Below are 15,703 nucleotides of genomic sequence, written 5' to 3'. Positions count from 1 at the left end.
ACTGTGAGGCAGATGAGCGATCACCTGAATTCTTATATACGGGCCATACTGATGAGATTTTCCAGGGTGACGGGAAACAATTCTCCTTAAGACAACGTTTAAACAGTGCTGTAAGGATGGGCGCAAGTTCTGGTTGAAGTCTTTATATATATATATACACGCACATATTAATTAAAATCCCTGCATTCGTGGGAAGAGCATTTTGGTAAATTTATTTCATTATTATTGGCGTTAATGCGGAGCTCTCTGTTTTTGTGTAAATAAAAAAGCAAGTTGAGCACTGCAAAGCGATGGACATTTGATGCGATCGTTTACGAGCACCGATCCTATTCGGCGGAGATTAGAATTCTCTTCTACCACCTGGAAGATTTCAAGTTCAATTCCAAACAAGGGATGGTTAATTGTCTAGCCGCACTTATGAGCTGTGATACAGCGAAACATCACTTTATGCTCATGATAATATATATATATGTATATATATATATACTTGTTTATTGTTATATAAACATGCTCACATCCCGCTGCTACAAATAGCCACTTGTTTCAATCAAACAACAGATATAATCAGGCAGCGACTTGACTATTCAAAAGTTCAAAGTTATTCATTGAACTTTTGAATAGTCAAGTCGCTGCCTGATGATATGTTGTTTGGTTGAAACAAGTGGTTATTTGTAGCAGCGGGATGTGAGCATGTTTATATAACAATATACAAGTATTATCAGCTCTTTTTATTGAGCACTATCTAACAACCTCGTTGAATTCATTAGTCCATTACTTTTGAATATAAAAAAACCCGAGTATATATATATATATATATATATATATCTTTATATATATATATATATATATATCTTCATATATATATATATATATATATATATATATATATATATATATATATAACTCTTTAGGCGTTTGCTGTATTTGCTATAATGCTACTTCAATCCGTAGTTTAATAAACGGACATTTACTTTCTTATAAGGGAGAAACATGAGCTTTTCATGTTTTTGTTTGAACTTTAATAGCACGTACATAAAAGTGGTGCTTACTTCTGATTGTAATGAATCCGTGTTGGTTTTGTTTCTTTCAAATCTCTTCCTTAAGTTTTGATATCACGTTTAACACAAAATGCGAACTGCATTTTTATTTTTTTACATTAACACTCTGTTCGTTTATTTCAAAACAAGAAACACCTTAAGAACATCAATAATATAGGGTTATACAATTTAAGCGATCCGCGTTTAGAGACGAACATCTCCACACCTGTGATTCGCGTGGGAAGTAAATGTTTAAATGAAGCCAAGTGAAAGTTTAAAAAAAAAAGGATTGCATCTTAAGCTTTACTTTCGTGTCAATATCCCATGTCCCAAAGCAACCTGCTGCTCGCAGATGGAGGGAGCATTTTATTTAACGAAGACAATGTTGTTTTCTAGGTATTCCTCTCTTCATATTCGAACGGTGCATCTGAGCATGCTCGGACGGATTTCCGGTGAACATAACGTTTAGAATGGACACCATAATTAAAAGAGAAGTAAATTTAAAAACTAAAAAAAAAAAGAGAAACTCCAAATTTCGATCGATCCCCTTTAACTCGTATGACCTTGTAAAACAAATGCGCGGAAATACAGATGCAGAGATGATTGAAAATGGGCAGAAAGGCAGAAAGAGGGTTAGTGAAAAGACAAATGTAAGGAAGGGTTATACGTATAATACATTCACAGCTGAAGGGAAGAAAAAAGAAAAATCACTAATATATACATATTCACACACAAACACACGAGCGCGCGCACCCACACCCACGCACACACACACACACGCACACACACACACACACATATATATATTGGACGATTTTAATAAAATGATTAGATCACTCTTAGAGACGTTATAAAGCATTTAAAAATAAATGTTTAAATTCAACAGCATTTCTCGCGTTTAACACTAGCCGAATAGATTGGGTTTTCGCTAATGAAGTCACTGATGGCTTCTGTCGCTGGCTTCGAATCTATCGTTAATCGTGACACCCTTCACTGATGATTTCCAAAAGGATGAAAGACATTAGTGTCCGGAGGTATTTAATTATTATAATAAATAACTACATATAATATATATATATATATATATATATATATATATATATATATATATATATAGAGAGAGAGAGAGAGAGAGAGAAATAGAGAGCTAATCTGTTGTGCGGTAATAAGAGGTCTCAAATTAGTTTTTTTTTTTATGTGACGCGGTGTAGAGATTACAATATATTCACTTTTTTTCTATTATGTTTTTGTTTTTATTATTGGTACTTACGGAGACATTCCAATATAAACACTACTAGACACATGCGATATATTTGTTAAAGAATTACAAACAATTCGGCCCAGCTGTTTAGATTTCCGTAAGGGAAGGAACTCGCACACAGAGTAAACGTTCATTTTATATATATATATATATATATATATATATATATATATATATATATATATATATATATATATATATATATATATACTAGCATTATCAGTCCGGAGTTGCCCGGGTATTTGGATGTGTATATTGAGCAAACAAAAAAAAAAGTGTTACGAGCACCGCCAAACCGGAAGTGACTTATGTTTAAATTAAGGCTAGACAATCGAAAGAAGTGGATGACTTTCGAAAATGTCGGTGAAAAAAGCGCCCGCTCTGCAGAAAAGTGCCGAGTTGAAGGTGAAAATATTAATGTTGTTAACCAATTTTTCGGTATTTGTCGTTGGGATGGTCGAAGTTTAAAACGTTAGTGATCCTGGTAAAATCTGTCGCCTCTGACGAATGGATTAGGCAGACATGCAAACATACATGCATACATTTATATATTGATGAATACAAATTTTCGACCCAAACCGATTAAAAAGCTTGCCCTATCTCTGAATATCCGTTATGTAAAATTTCAGATGTTTAGGCCAGAAATTGTCTTTAGTAATTTGGTAGAGACAGCAGAGGTCATTTTTTTTTTTAAATTTGACCGCTATTATCACCCCTTAACATTCATTGTTTTGGGCTCAAATCGAGTCAGTAAGTTAGATCCATGTCCAAGAAATCTATATGTAGAATTTCACGTGTTTATACCACAAATTGACAGAGGAGTTTGGTAGAGTTCTCAAAGGTTAAATCGTGGAACTTTAACCCATAAACAGCCAAATTTCAAGCCGGAAGCAGATTACGAAGATTTTCACAAATCTCAGTACTCTGTATATCAAATTTCGAGTCTGTAAACTTAACATTGACAGAGTTATTGTCTAGGGAAATATACACAAACAGACAAACAGACAGACATGTTCACTTTTATAGATATACTAGCATTTCAGCCCGGTGTTGCCTGGGTGTTTGGAGGTGTATGCTGAGCAAAAAAACAAAAACAAAAAACAAAGGTCAGTTTTTTTTTTTTAAATTTGCCCCCTATTATTACTCCTTAACATTTATTGTTTTGGGCTCCAATATAGTTATTAAGTTAGATCCATGTCCAAGGAACCTATATCTAAAGTTTCAAGTGTTTAGGCCCAAAATTGTCGGAGGAGTTTTGTAGAGTTCTCAAAGGTCAAATCGTTGAACTTTGACCCCTAAACAGACAAATCTCTGGTCGAAAACCGATCACATCGATTTTCCCAAATCTCAGTACCCTATACATCAAATTTCGAGTCTGTAAACGTAAAATTAATAGAGCTATTGCGAAGGGAAATATACACAGACATACCGACAGACAGACAGGCAGACACGTTCACTTTTATAAATATACTAGCATTTCAGTCCGGCGTTGCCCAGCTGTTTGGATGTGTATGTTGAGCAAAAAAAAAAAGTGGTAGTAGGAAGGCAGGCTCGAACCCGTACCGCAAAGGAGGAAAAGAACGGGGTAAAACTTAACGTTTATGCTGTTACGACTACCGCCAAACCGGAAGCGACATTTTTAAAATTAAGGCTAGACAATCTAAAGGAGAGGATAACTTTAAGAAATATCGGCGAAAAAAGTGCCCCCCCCTGTATAAAAGTGCCTAGTTGAAGGGGAATTTATTAATGTTTTTAGTTAATTTTTCAATATTTGTCGTATGAAAAATCATACTTTACAACGATACTGATCTTGGTTAAATCCGTCACCTCTATTGAAAGTTTAAGACAGACATGCAAACATACATACATACATACATACATACATACATACATACATACATTTATATATTGGTAACTACAAATTTTCGACCCAAACTGATGAAAACGCTTGCCCTATCTCTGAATATCCTTTATGTAAAATTTCAAATATTTAGACCAGACACTGAGTAATTTGGAAGGGACCGCAGAGGTCAATTTTTTCAAACTTTGACCCCTATTATGCCCCCTTAAAATGTATTTTTGGGCTCAAATAAAGTTATTAAGTTAGATCCATGTCCAAGGAACCTATATCTAAAATTTCAATGCGTAGACCCAAAATTATCGGAGGAGTTTGGTAGAGTTCTCTAAGGTCAAATCGTTGAACTTTGACCCCTTAATCGCCAAATTGCGGGCCAGAACCGATCACATCGATTTTCCCAAATCTCAGTACCTTGTATATCAAATTTCGAGTATGTAGACTTAAAATTGACAGAGTTATTGCGTAGGTAAATGTACATAGACACTCACACAGACACGCACACACAGACACGTTCACTTTTATATATATATATATATATATATATATATATATATATATATATATATATATATAGATAGAATGATAGATTGGGCGAAATGCGTTGTAATGATTGAGAAAAGTTTTTTAAAATAAGACTCGTGCACCAGCACCGAGAATCGAACCCAAAACGTTCATCTCACGATTTATTTTTGCTTATCTCGTCAATGGTTGGGCTATGAAGACATTTATAATGCAAGACTAAAAATTATAGCATGAACTAATAGCTAATATATTATTCATTTGTAATGGCGGCGTTAGACCTTCGCCTGTCAAATTGCTTTTTTTTATTTTAAATTTTCACACTTTTGCACCGATTTTTCCCGGGTAAAAATCAAATATAAAGTTTCGCATGTATTCAAATACCTTATATATGAAGTTTCCTGGCTGTAGAGCAAAAATCTAGGGGGGGGTTGTAGGCAAAGTTTGTTAAACAAAAATATATACGTATGCATAAGTATATATGGAAACAGTTTTGTGTTTACTATAAACATTTTACGCAAATATTGCGCAAGTATAAATTACGTAGAATATCTGCATTAATATAATTACACGTAATAGTTAACTAAATATGATCATCCCATAAAAAAAACGAATAAACTAATCAGGAATTAATTAAAATGAATGTTTAAAAAAATATGCAAATAGGCTAGATCGTTTGCTAGTGAATTCAATTCTTCTACCTATATATAACAAAGTTGTATTTTTTTAAATAAAGATAAAAAAGGGGTTTTAACATGAATACCAATACACACGCACACAAAAACGAATCGATAGGAGGATATATATATATATATATATATATATATATATATATATATATATATATATATATATATATATATATATATATATAAGAAGGAACCTCTGATGTAAACAACTGCGGTTTACTTAGAGTATGCCTTGTTACGCAAAGTGGTTGGTTCTACACACAGCCTTCACCACTATAAACAAATCATATGTGTATTTCCGAGCAACTTAGTTGTTGTAGCGGAAACACATACGTCGAAATCTACGGGAGACTCTTCATATATATATATATATATATATATATATATATATATATAAGGACTTTGCCATACCATACAGGAGTCTTGAAGATGAGGTGAATGACCGAAAAGGATGGAGATCAAGGTGTGTTGAAGGTATATAGAGATTTCAATCTGAAAGCTTAAGGCAACTGAAAGAAAACAGAGTAAGAACAAAACGACTAGCAGCCGCACCAATATCTGCAGAATTAAATCCACATTCATGTTCTATTTGTGGCCTTGTCTGCAAGTCCCTTGCTGGACTAAAAAGTCATCAGAGGCAAAAGCATAAATGAGTTTTAGAAATATGGGTTGTCCGAACCTCATACGTCGAAATCGACGGGAGAGTCCATATATATATATATATATATATATATATATATATATACTAAACTTGTATTGAACAAGGAGGATGAGGAAGCAGAGGATCAAGAAAAAAACATACAGGAGCAGGCTGTTAAATGTAAAGCAAGAAGAAGCAGGTATAAGAAAAGAGAAGTAAAAATACAGAAGAGAACGATGAGTAAGAGAAAGGAAAGAGTAGAAGGAGAAACAGGGTAAAGGAAGATAACACTAGAAGAAATGAGCCGAGAAAGCAGGAAAGGTGATACACATGAAAAGAGGAAGACGTGGACGAAGGGGGAAAAATTAGTAATGGCAATTAAATACTGTAAATAGAAAGGGGAGAAGGCTGAGAGAAGAAGATGGAAAAGAGAAAAGCTGGAGGAAGCAGATTGAAAAGAAAGAACGCTCAAGAAGTAGAGGAAAAGGGGAAAAGGCTAAGGATACAAAGAAAAAAAAAGGCTGCAAAAACAGGAAGAAGGAAAAGTAAGGGGTAGAAGGATGAGGAAGCAATAAAAAGGTGGGAGAAGTTTGAGAAAGCTGATGGTTAGGGGAGAAGGCTAAGGATACAAAGGAAAAAAAAAGGCTGCAAAACAAGGAAGGAGGAAAAGTAAGGGGTAGAAGGATGAGGAAATAATAAAAGGTGGGAGAAGGTTGAGAAAGCAGATGGTAAGGGGAGAAGGCGAAGGATACAAAACGATAAAGGCTGCTAAACAGAAGCAATGATTATCGATAAAAATAACCAACGAGTGTAGCAAAAAAAAAAAAATCTTAAAAAATGAATGAAATGCGCAACATAATGTTAAGGCATGGACAAATGACAAAAAGAAATAGTAAATGAAGAAAAGAACACAAAGGAAATACAAACGTTGAAATTAAGACGCAATGAATTCCACTGCGAACAAAAAAATGAAACGGGAATAAAAATAACGCAAAAAACAAACAAAAAAAAAACATAGGAAGGACATGATAAAATCTTATCGAATGAAGGAATGAAGGAGGAGAAAGATGCAAAGACTGATGAGAAAAATAAACAGAAAAAGATGATTCGAGGAAGAGACAAAATAATGGAATCTAAAAAAGAATGACAGAAAAGAAACAATAGAAAAAAACATTAACAAAATGAGTAAAACCCAAATATAATAATTAAAAAAACCTATTTTAAACTGCAGCATTTAAACTATTAAAAAGACTTGCCTGAAAGCTGTCTTTTCACGCTTCATCATGTGACCATTTCTTTCATTCTATGCATTATATATATATATATATATATATATATATTGTAAAAGTTAATATTTGGTTGTGTGTTATTGAAATCAATGTCTAACAGTAAAACATTCCATTAAGTTTCAATAAGTGTTACGTATTTAATATCTTTCTTAAGCGAGTTTAAAGTCTTCTTGACATTTCAAATTGGAAACCATACTAACCATCAAACGAAATTATTGTCAATTACTACAAAGTTTCCGAATATATAATAACGAAATCTATGTGAAATGTGCTACGTATTCATTTAAGTTATGTGAGTTTCGCCACATAATTGAGAACTGAACTTCTCTCTCTCTTGTTATTTCGATATGTTGATCACCGAAGATGGAATAGATTAAAGTACTTGCTAAAAAAATCTCTACTGAGTTCATAAAGACGTTCCGTTGTCCTTTCTCACTCTGCGCTTTGTGTTTAACAATGAGCATCCATCAGTTATTGAGCAGATTCAGCATCGATATACGTCAATAATCAAATACGACTCAATGTGTATCCCCATGGTCGCCGGTCAGTTTTGAGTGCCAATAGATATTCCCTGTTCTGATATTTGCGGTAATATCTGTAAAAAAAAATGGGTGTTGAAATTCTTAAGCACACCTTTGCTAAATCAGCACTGCTCACATGCAAAAAGAAAAAATAGAACTCGAAGACGACTGAAATCCAATGTCGAGATACGCAGGAAGTATTTAACTCTCCTGATATTTTACAATAGTAACCCATTTTATTCGTGATCATGCGCAGCGTCGTTTATACATATCGTGGATATACGTACAGTCGCAAATAGGCATTTATATATATAGATGTGTGTGTGTGTGTGTGCGTATAAATGCATTAACAGTGTATATAACACTGTAAACAAGATATAAATTCATCATGCATAATATGTATACATACACACACATACACATATATACAGAGAGAGAGAGAGAGAGAGAGAGAGAGAGAGAGAGAGAGAGGGGGGATAGAGAAAGAGGCACACACGTGTTTATAGTAGAAGAAAGAATGAGCCATATATATATAGAAGCTTCGACTCTCATTTCGGAGGTCGACTTTCGATCCTGGCTTTAGGCAGTTGCTTCTCTAGTCACACTGATGAGCAGTGAAACAGCGAAACAGTATTGCATGTGGATGAATATATATATATATATATATATATATATATATATATATATATATATATATATATATATATATATATAAACTAGCACGCCTCACAGCGTTGCCCGATTCCAAACTACGCTTGAATATGACATTTAAATTCATACAAATTTCGGATTTATTATTATGGTGCCAATTATCTATTGATTATTATATTGTACCCAATATATAGTAGCGATTTCAAATTTAAAAAAAAAAGAAAAAGAAAAATATGACTTTGTGCCTTTAGCAAGAATCAAAATCATTTAGCTATCAGATAACTACTTTTGTTGAACACTTATGCATTAGTAATTTAACCGATGATTGGTTATTGTAAAATAGTAGAGACGTCTTATCTAGATTCACACAAACACACACACACAAGAAAATTGAATTTGCATACAAGCAGCTAATCAATTTACGCTCGTTTTTCAACGGAATATACACATTAGTTAACCATTATATTTTCGCACGCATATCCATGGCTAGGTACGTTTTATTTGATTTTAATAAAAATAGAGAGTTTTAAAATCCATAAGAACTTAACGCTATATATATATATATATATATATGCATATATATATATATATATATATATATATGCATATATATACATGCACATGTGTATATATATGCATATATATACATGCACATGTGTATATATATGCATATATATAAGCATATATATATAAGAGCAAATAGTAAATAAAACATGTAAAAACACTTTAAAAAAGAGATAAAAACATTTAATCTGAAAAGAAAACACTTAATCAGTGGATAGTCCTTAATTCGCGGACTTTCGAAGAAATACTTTCCTTCTCATCAGCAAATGCGTGATTAGCAAAATGCGTGATCGGATTTTCCGTACGAAAGTATTTAATTGTAATTTTTATTTTATTATATATATGTATATATGTATATATATGTATATATATGTATATATGTATATATATGTATATATATGTATATATGTATATATATGTATATATATATGTGTATATATATGTATATATATGTGTATATATGTATATATATATATATGTATATATATATGTATATATATGTAAATATATATGTAAATATATATGTATATATATGTATATATATGTATATATATATGTATATATGTAAATATATATATATGTATATATATGTATATATATGTAAATATATATATGCATATATATGTATATATATGTGTATATATATGTATATATATACGTATATATATATGTATATATATATATATATGTATATATATATATATAAAGGGGGTCCAGTGAAACATATCAACATTGTCCATGAGATCACAACTCTTCATTCCTTGTTCTGACGATGACGTCAATTTTAGACACCATCAAAACCCAGCGTGGCATCAAAATATTCTCGCAACACGTTGCCAAGGAAACACGGCCTATAGATTTTCAGTAGCTACCTTTCGTAGCATGAGCTCGGCCCAAGTCAGAATGTAAAATTCACCAGCGTAGAAGCAATTATGAAGAAAGGGAGTGGGGTCGGAACGAAAAAAAAAACACATAATGCAAAAATGAAGTCGCGGGAAACGAATAAAAGGGGAGAAAGAGAAAACGAGTGAGAGAAGATGGCATTTAATAGAAAAGGAAGAAGAAGGTAAGTATAAGATTGAGAAAAGGAAAGACAACGAAAAGGTGAACTTACTATATGAAAACTCACTTAGTGAAACTGGCTTCCGGACTAAGATCATAGTGTAATATCTGTTCTTATGCTGCACGTGTTAATTTATACTTAGTTAATGCAGGGAAACATTTTATATTAAGACAATTTTTATTTTTGCTTATTTCAAAAGTATCCCTTTTTGGGGAGCTTGTTTTACCACACATAATGGTGTTACATTTTGATTTCGTGGGGAAGCAAATATATACCTATGTTTTATTACTAGGCATTTTTAAATGAATGGAAAATAAAACTAATTCATTTTATTGTTTTATCATATAATATTATATGATCTTTTAGTGGATAGTGTAGTAGTAGTTTTTGCTACACCTAATCTCTTTTTTTTTTACATGGGTGTCACCACTTATTAAGGCCCAGAGGCCACTCGAGGATAAGGGTTAATAGGTATACATTAGTCATTGTGATTTTAGCATAGTAAACAGTAGGAATTTTGTAACTTGGATTACTTAGGGGGACGATTCAGTTAGAACTTGTTCACATTGAACTCTTTTACACTTTTCAGAGAGTGAAGCCAATACCCTTGATATTTCATCTTTTTTTTTAATCCCTCTTTCGTTTGAGGGATGATTTTTTTTTGTGATAATATTATTCTCTCAGTAATTTTAACACCATTTGCAGCTCACTTGTTTCACTCATATATCATTTTCATTAAAAAAATATGACACCCGAATAAGCATACAATTCACAGTATATATATATATATATATATATATATATATATATATATATATATATATATATGATAAATACTATTATTGTATAGTAATGCATGACTTTAGGCATCTGATACAAAAATAGGTTTATGATTACCAATCATAATCATATCGTATAAATCAGATAATTTTTTATGTTGGCGTTGATGTCCCCTATATTATTCTAGCCAGAATTATTTCTATAAAACATCACATGCTAACGGGATGAATCATGGGAAGGTTGCCAACATGCTTAGTGAAAATGATTTTTCTATAACGAACTGGACAACCAGGTCGTCAGTCGGTGTCGTTATCGATTTGGTCACCGTCACCCCCTTACTGCTACTATTAATGTTGAAACTTTCCACATAAAGCTTTAAAAAAAGAGAAATCTGCTATGTAACACGTGAAGCATGCATGGTCCCCTGTGAGTGCCCAGTGAAGGAGGCATAGAAAATGACTAAGTTCAGTATTCCTTACCCTTATTTAACCCCAAATGTCCCCAGGGGACGTCAAATCCTGGTGAAAATGAATAAATGGTGCAGTTGTAGGTCTTGACATATTTAAATTTGAGTTCTGCACCATGAAAAACTACTTAATAGTTATGAACAGACAATGTTGGACAAATATGGTAACATAGTCCAAAAAATGGAGTGTTTTATTAGCCCTGTGTAACATGCAAGAGTTATCGCGAAGTGTAGACAAACAAAAGATATAAAAATCACTTAGTTACGACTTTTCAGAACATTTTATAAAGTTGGTTGGTTGTTTTTGTTTTACGGCATATCAACCCTTTTCAGGTTATTTAATGCCGAATCCAAAGATTTTGAAGAACAACATTGTAATAGAACATTTGTTGTTTTCGAGTCGGTTTCTATTGAACCCATAGTTGGGACCCTAACAACTACTACCACTCCGGGTCACAGTGGACCTGGGAGCAATGGTAATTAAAGGGTGGCTCCACATTCCCCAAAGCCCGCAAGCTGGATCCTCACTACTGGATATAGTTTAAGGTCATATTCAGGACCACAAATTTTATAAAAATCCAAGGCATCAATTTTTTTAAATATGCACAAAAGTGTCAATTTTAACCATTTCAACCCGAAAGGCACCCCTAGGAGAGCAACTGGGGTTTCTAAAAAAAAAAATCCGTTGTTACTTTAAAGCATGTTTAATGTTTGTGCAAAATTTCAAAAAATTCCAATGCGTTGTTATTTAAAAAAAAAAAAAAAGTGCGGACAGAGGAACGGACCATGGTGAATTAAAAAGTCCACCCTCCCTTTGTCGTGGGACCAATAAACAGTTATTCGTGACTATACTGGGGATAAATATTTAATCCTTATCTAAAAACAAAAAAAAACGAAGAATCGCATTCTATAAGCTATGTTTCTGGCAAAAAAGGGAGAATTGATGTTGTCTGTGTCTAAATCTATCCAGCTTACAGTTCTTGGTTAGTTATTTTTTTTTTACTTTAAAATACTATTTTATTTTATATTTTATTTTATTTTATTTTTAGCTCCATACAGCAAGTGCCCCCTTCTTTTGTCTGGAGCGATTTTCTTAAAAATATATATAAATAGCAACATGTTTATATCGCTTCGATGCCAAAAATCGCTGTATGCCAAAAATCTACATTCGTGTGTTAAATAAAGGTTTTTTTTTTAGTTTTTATTTTGTTATTACATTTTCACCCCAAACAAGGCAAATTGCCACTTTGGTGTAGTGGGCTACTACCAGGGGCAACAACTACTGGGGTACTATGTAGGGATTTGGGCAGCAAGATATCGGTTCACGTTACACTTGAACTTCTGCACGTCAGTACTGTTGGGGACGCAGGGGCCTGGAATGGAATTCTAGAGTCTAGCGGTTCTGGGGAAGAAACTATTGGAGTAAAAAGATCTTTTACATCTAGGGATCTCTACAGTGTGGAGGTGGGATTTAGCAGCCTGTCGGCTTTGTCGGGTTCAGTTTAATATTCCTTACGGATTCCCGAGTTCAACACAGATATTCATGAGGGAGGTTACATCGATCGAAACGTTGTGCTGATTATATTCCAGAACACATTTGTTCAAAAAATCAATGTAATACTCGCACTACCTCAGTTTTTGTTTTGCTCGCATCCCTTTTTATGCTTCTTATTCGAAAAAGTTTGAATCTTTTTATTGGCTATTAATTTGTTTTGAAAAACAAAAGCAATATGGATTCCAAAACTCAGCTGAATTTGTTTCATTTGCCTGAATGGATTAGCGTTTTGAAGATTATCTCCATAACTATATTCTTGTCACGACCTGCATGTGCATCTGCCAACCTTCGTAACATGTTTTGGCATTTAAATTCAATTACAGCTAATCTAGGTTAAAAGCTATAAAATTATGATAAAAAGGGAAACATCATTCGCCTACGTATTTGTGAGTGAAGGATAGTAAGAGTTATCTGGTATATGATATACTTCAATAGATTAAGCTTAGATGTGGAATAAGCGCATTCCTTAGTACGTGCCTCTATTGTCTTGGCCATATATCTATCTCCAGTTATCTATAAAAGGCACGTTGTCTGTTCTTGTGTCTGTGCGTGTGTGAATTGACTTTGAAACGGCTGGACCGAGTTTTGTTTGGAAATTTCACACAACTGTACTTTAAGGGTCTGGGAGTGTTCTTAGAAAGGTTTCGCATGAAAATGCTTCTGGAAAGTATCAAATAGCAATAATCTAAATAAATACATTTACGAATTTTGACTATTTTAAAACTTTTATACAGCCTAACATCGAAGTACGGTTAAACAGTTTTATCATTTCACAAGCAGAAAGGGCTGGCGTATAAAAGAAAAAAAAAACTTCTTTGATAAGAAGTGTGTTCAAATAATTTTTTTCTGTTTATATCATACTTAAACCATGAGCAGCAACATGACGGTTCGCATTGCAATTAAATGCCTGCATATTAAGTACAGTTATGGAAGCAGAAAACACAGAGGGAATTCCAAAGTAATCTGAGAGAGGAAATAACTTTTATAGAAGACTTTCAGGCATCTAGTGAACTCGACAGTGAAATAGTAAGATTTTGCTGTTTGTCAAGTTAGTTAGGTATTATGTACGTCAGTGAAGCACAAGTGCCTTGAGTTAATTATAACACATTTTACCACATTATAACGCATTCTATTAAAGCGCTTGGAAATCAGACGCATGGTAACTATTAATTCAGATTAAGTTTTAATCTGAATTTTTTATTTGAAAAATAGAATATAACAATTATAATACCATAAATAAGAGAGCTACTCCTCTGCCTATCTTTGCATTGTTCCATTGATTTTAGTAATTCATTTTTGCCGAGATTTGGAAACGACATCGCTGCCTCCGTTCTGTCTCGAAAGACAAAGGATACATCCTGAAGTTGCAACTGGGCGTTTAATTGTGAGGCAAAGGTTGCGATATTCCTAACCACACTGCTATTGAATCAGTGGCAAGGAGAAGTTTAGACGACCTGAAACAAATACTCTATGCACCAATTTCCATGTATGTAGATAAAAAATGCATTGAGTATATAAGTTAAGAAGTATCTTCACACGCACACACACACACGCGCGCACACGCACACACACACACAAATAAACATCTCACTTTTATAGATATATAGATAGATATTTTTACCGCGCAATTACTTTGCACTCGACGGATACGTCTCGCTGTTTAAATCCATTCTAAATACGACCACTTCTTCGACAAAGCATTATATCTCATACTACCTCCGCTGTTACTATTACCTCTTATATGTTGCGATTTTATTATCAATCAGCCATAGCTACATCCCGCCCGCACCGACTCTCTTCCGTGAGCCTTAATCTCTCATTCCTTCCATCAACAAACGATCTATAAACCGCGGCTACCATGCCACTTCGTTGGCCTCGCTCGTCGCAAATCAACGTCCAGAAAAATTGAAAGAAAATATGTTAACACTAAACAAACGACCGCAGTTATCCGCCATTTCATCTTTGCTCTATCTTCGAGGATGGGCGGCACGCTCGTATTTATTTCTCCTACAATTTGTACAGCAGTGAAAATAGTCATTTTGGGAACATTAATACTGTCTCATATAGCCAAGGTATGAGATATGCAAATAATAATGGTGTCGATTGTAAACATTGGCAAGGTTTAAGAGGGTCGTTTATCAGCTGGAAATAGGTCATTTCTACAATCGGGACCGGATCTTACTCCCTTGCAACGTCAATCGCATAAACTGTGGAAATACTGTTTGCTCAGCCTCTCCAGTAATTCCATGTTTGTGTATAATCGGTTAGAAGATCAATTGCGTGAGGAAAATGAAACACTAACGTTTTTTGTGTGGTTTATGTGTCATAATATTTGTATGCTTCTATTACGATGTAGATATATTATTAGTAAAAATACCCAACGTTTCGCAGGATTAAATACTATAAACGAATGCTCCCCACTTCCAATAATTTTATTGTAATCGGAATCGGTTAAATAACCTAATAATTGACTACTATAATCGTAGACCAACCGCGGAGCATCGGGATTAGGTTCTAGATGTTTCTCCGCGGTTAATTATAGCACATTCCATTAAAACACGTGAAAAACAGCACATGGTTACTATTAATTTACATCTATCTTAAATCTGAATTTTTGGTTTAAAAAATAGAATACAAGTATTATAACACCATTAATAACCGACATACTTCTCTGCCTATTTTTACATTGCTCTGTTGATTTTGGTATTTCATTTTCGCGAAATTTGGTAATGATATCGCTGACTCTGTTCAGTCTCGTAACACAAATGATACTCCTCTGTACGGGCAACTGCGCGTATAATTATGATGCA

General features: G+C 33.5%; 1 protein-coding gene across 6 annotated transcripts in view; it reads left to right on the top strand.

Moving 5' to 3' along the window:
- LOC145285801 (uncharacterized) overlaps positions 1-15,703 on the top strand; it is a 665,485-nt gene that overhangs the window by 542,714 nt on the left and 107,068 nt on the right. Inside the window, exon 1 of one of the 6 annotated variants that reach the window (XM_080134180.1) lies at positions 9,822-10,095. The exons of the other annotated variants lie outside the window; for them this stretch is intronic. Coding sequence (XP_079990306.1) covers positions 10,067-10,095 — 29 coding nt within the window. The 5' untranslated portion in view covers positions 9,822-10,066. Of the gene's footprint in view, positions 1-9,821; positions 10,096-15,703 lie in introns of those variants that run through there. 6 annotated transcript variants of the gene reach the window in all.

Source organism: Euprymna scolopes, chromosome 10 (genome assembly GCF_053919585.1).
Source record: "Euprymna scolopes isolate OS-2025 chromosome 10, ASM5391958v1, whole genome shotgun sequence".
NCBI lineage: Eukaryota > Metazoa > Mollusca > Cephalopoda > Sepiida > Sepiolidae > Euprymna > Euprymna scolopes.
This window is presented reverse-complemented; position numbering and strand designations above follow the sequence as displayed.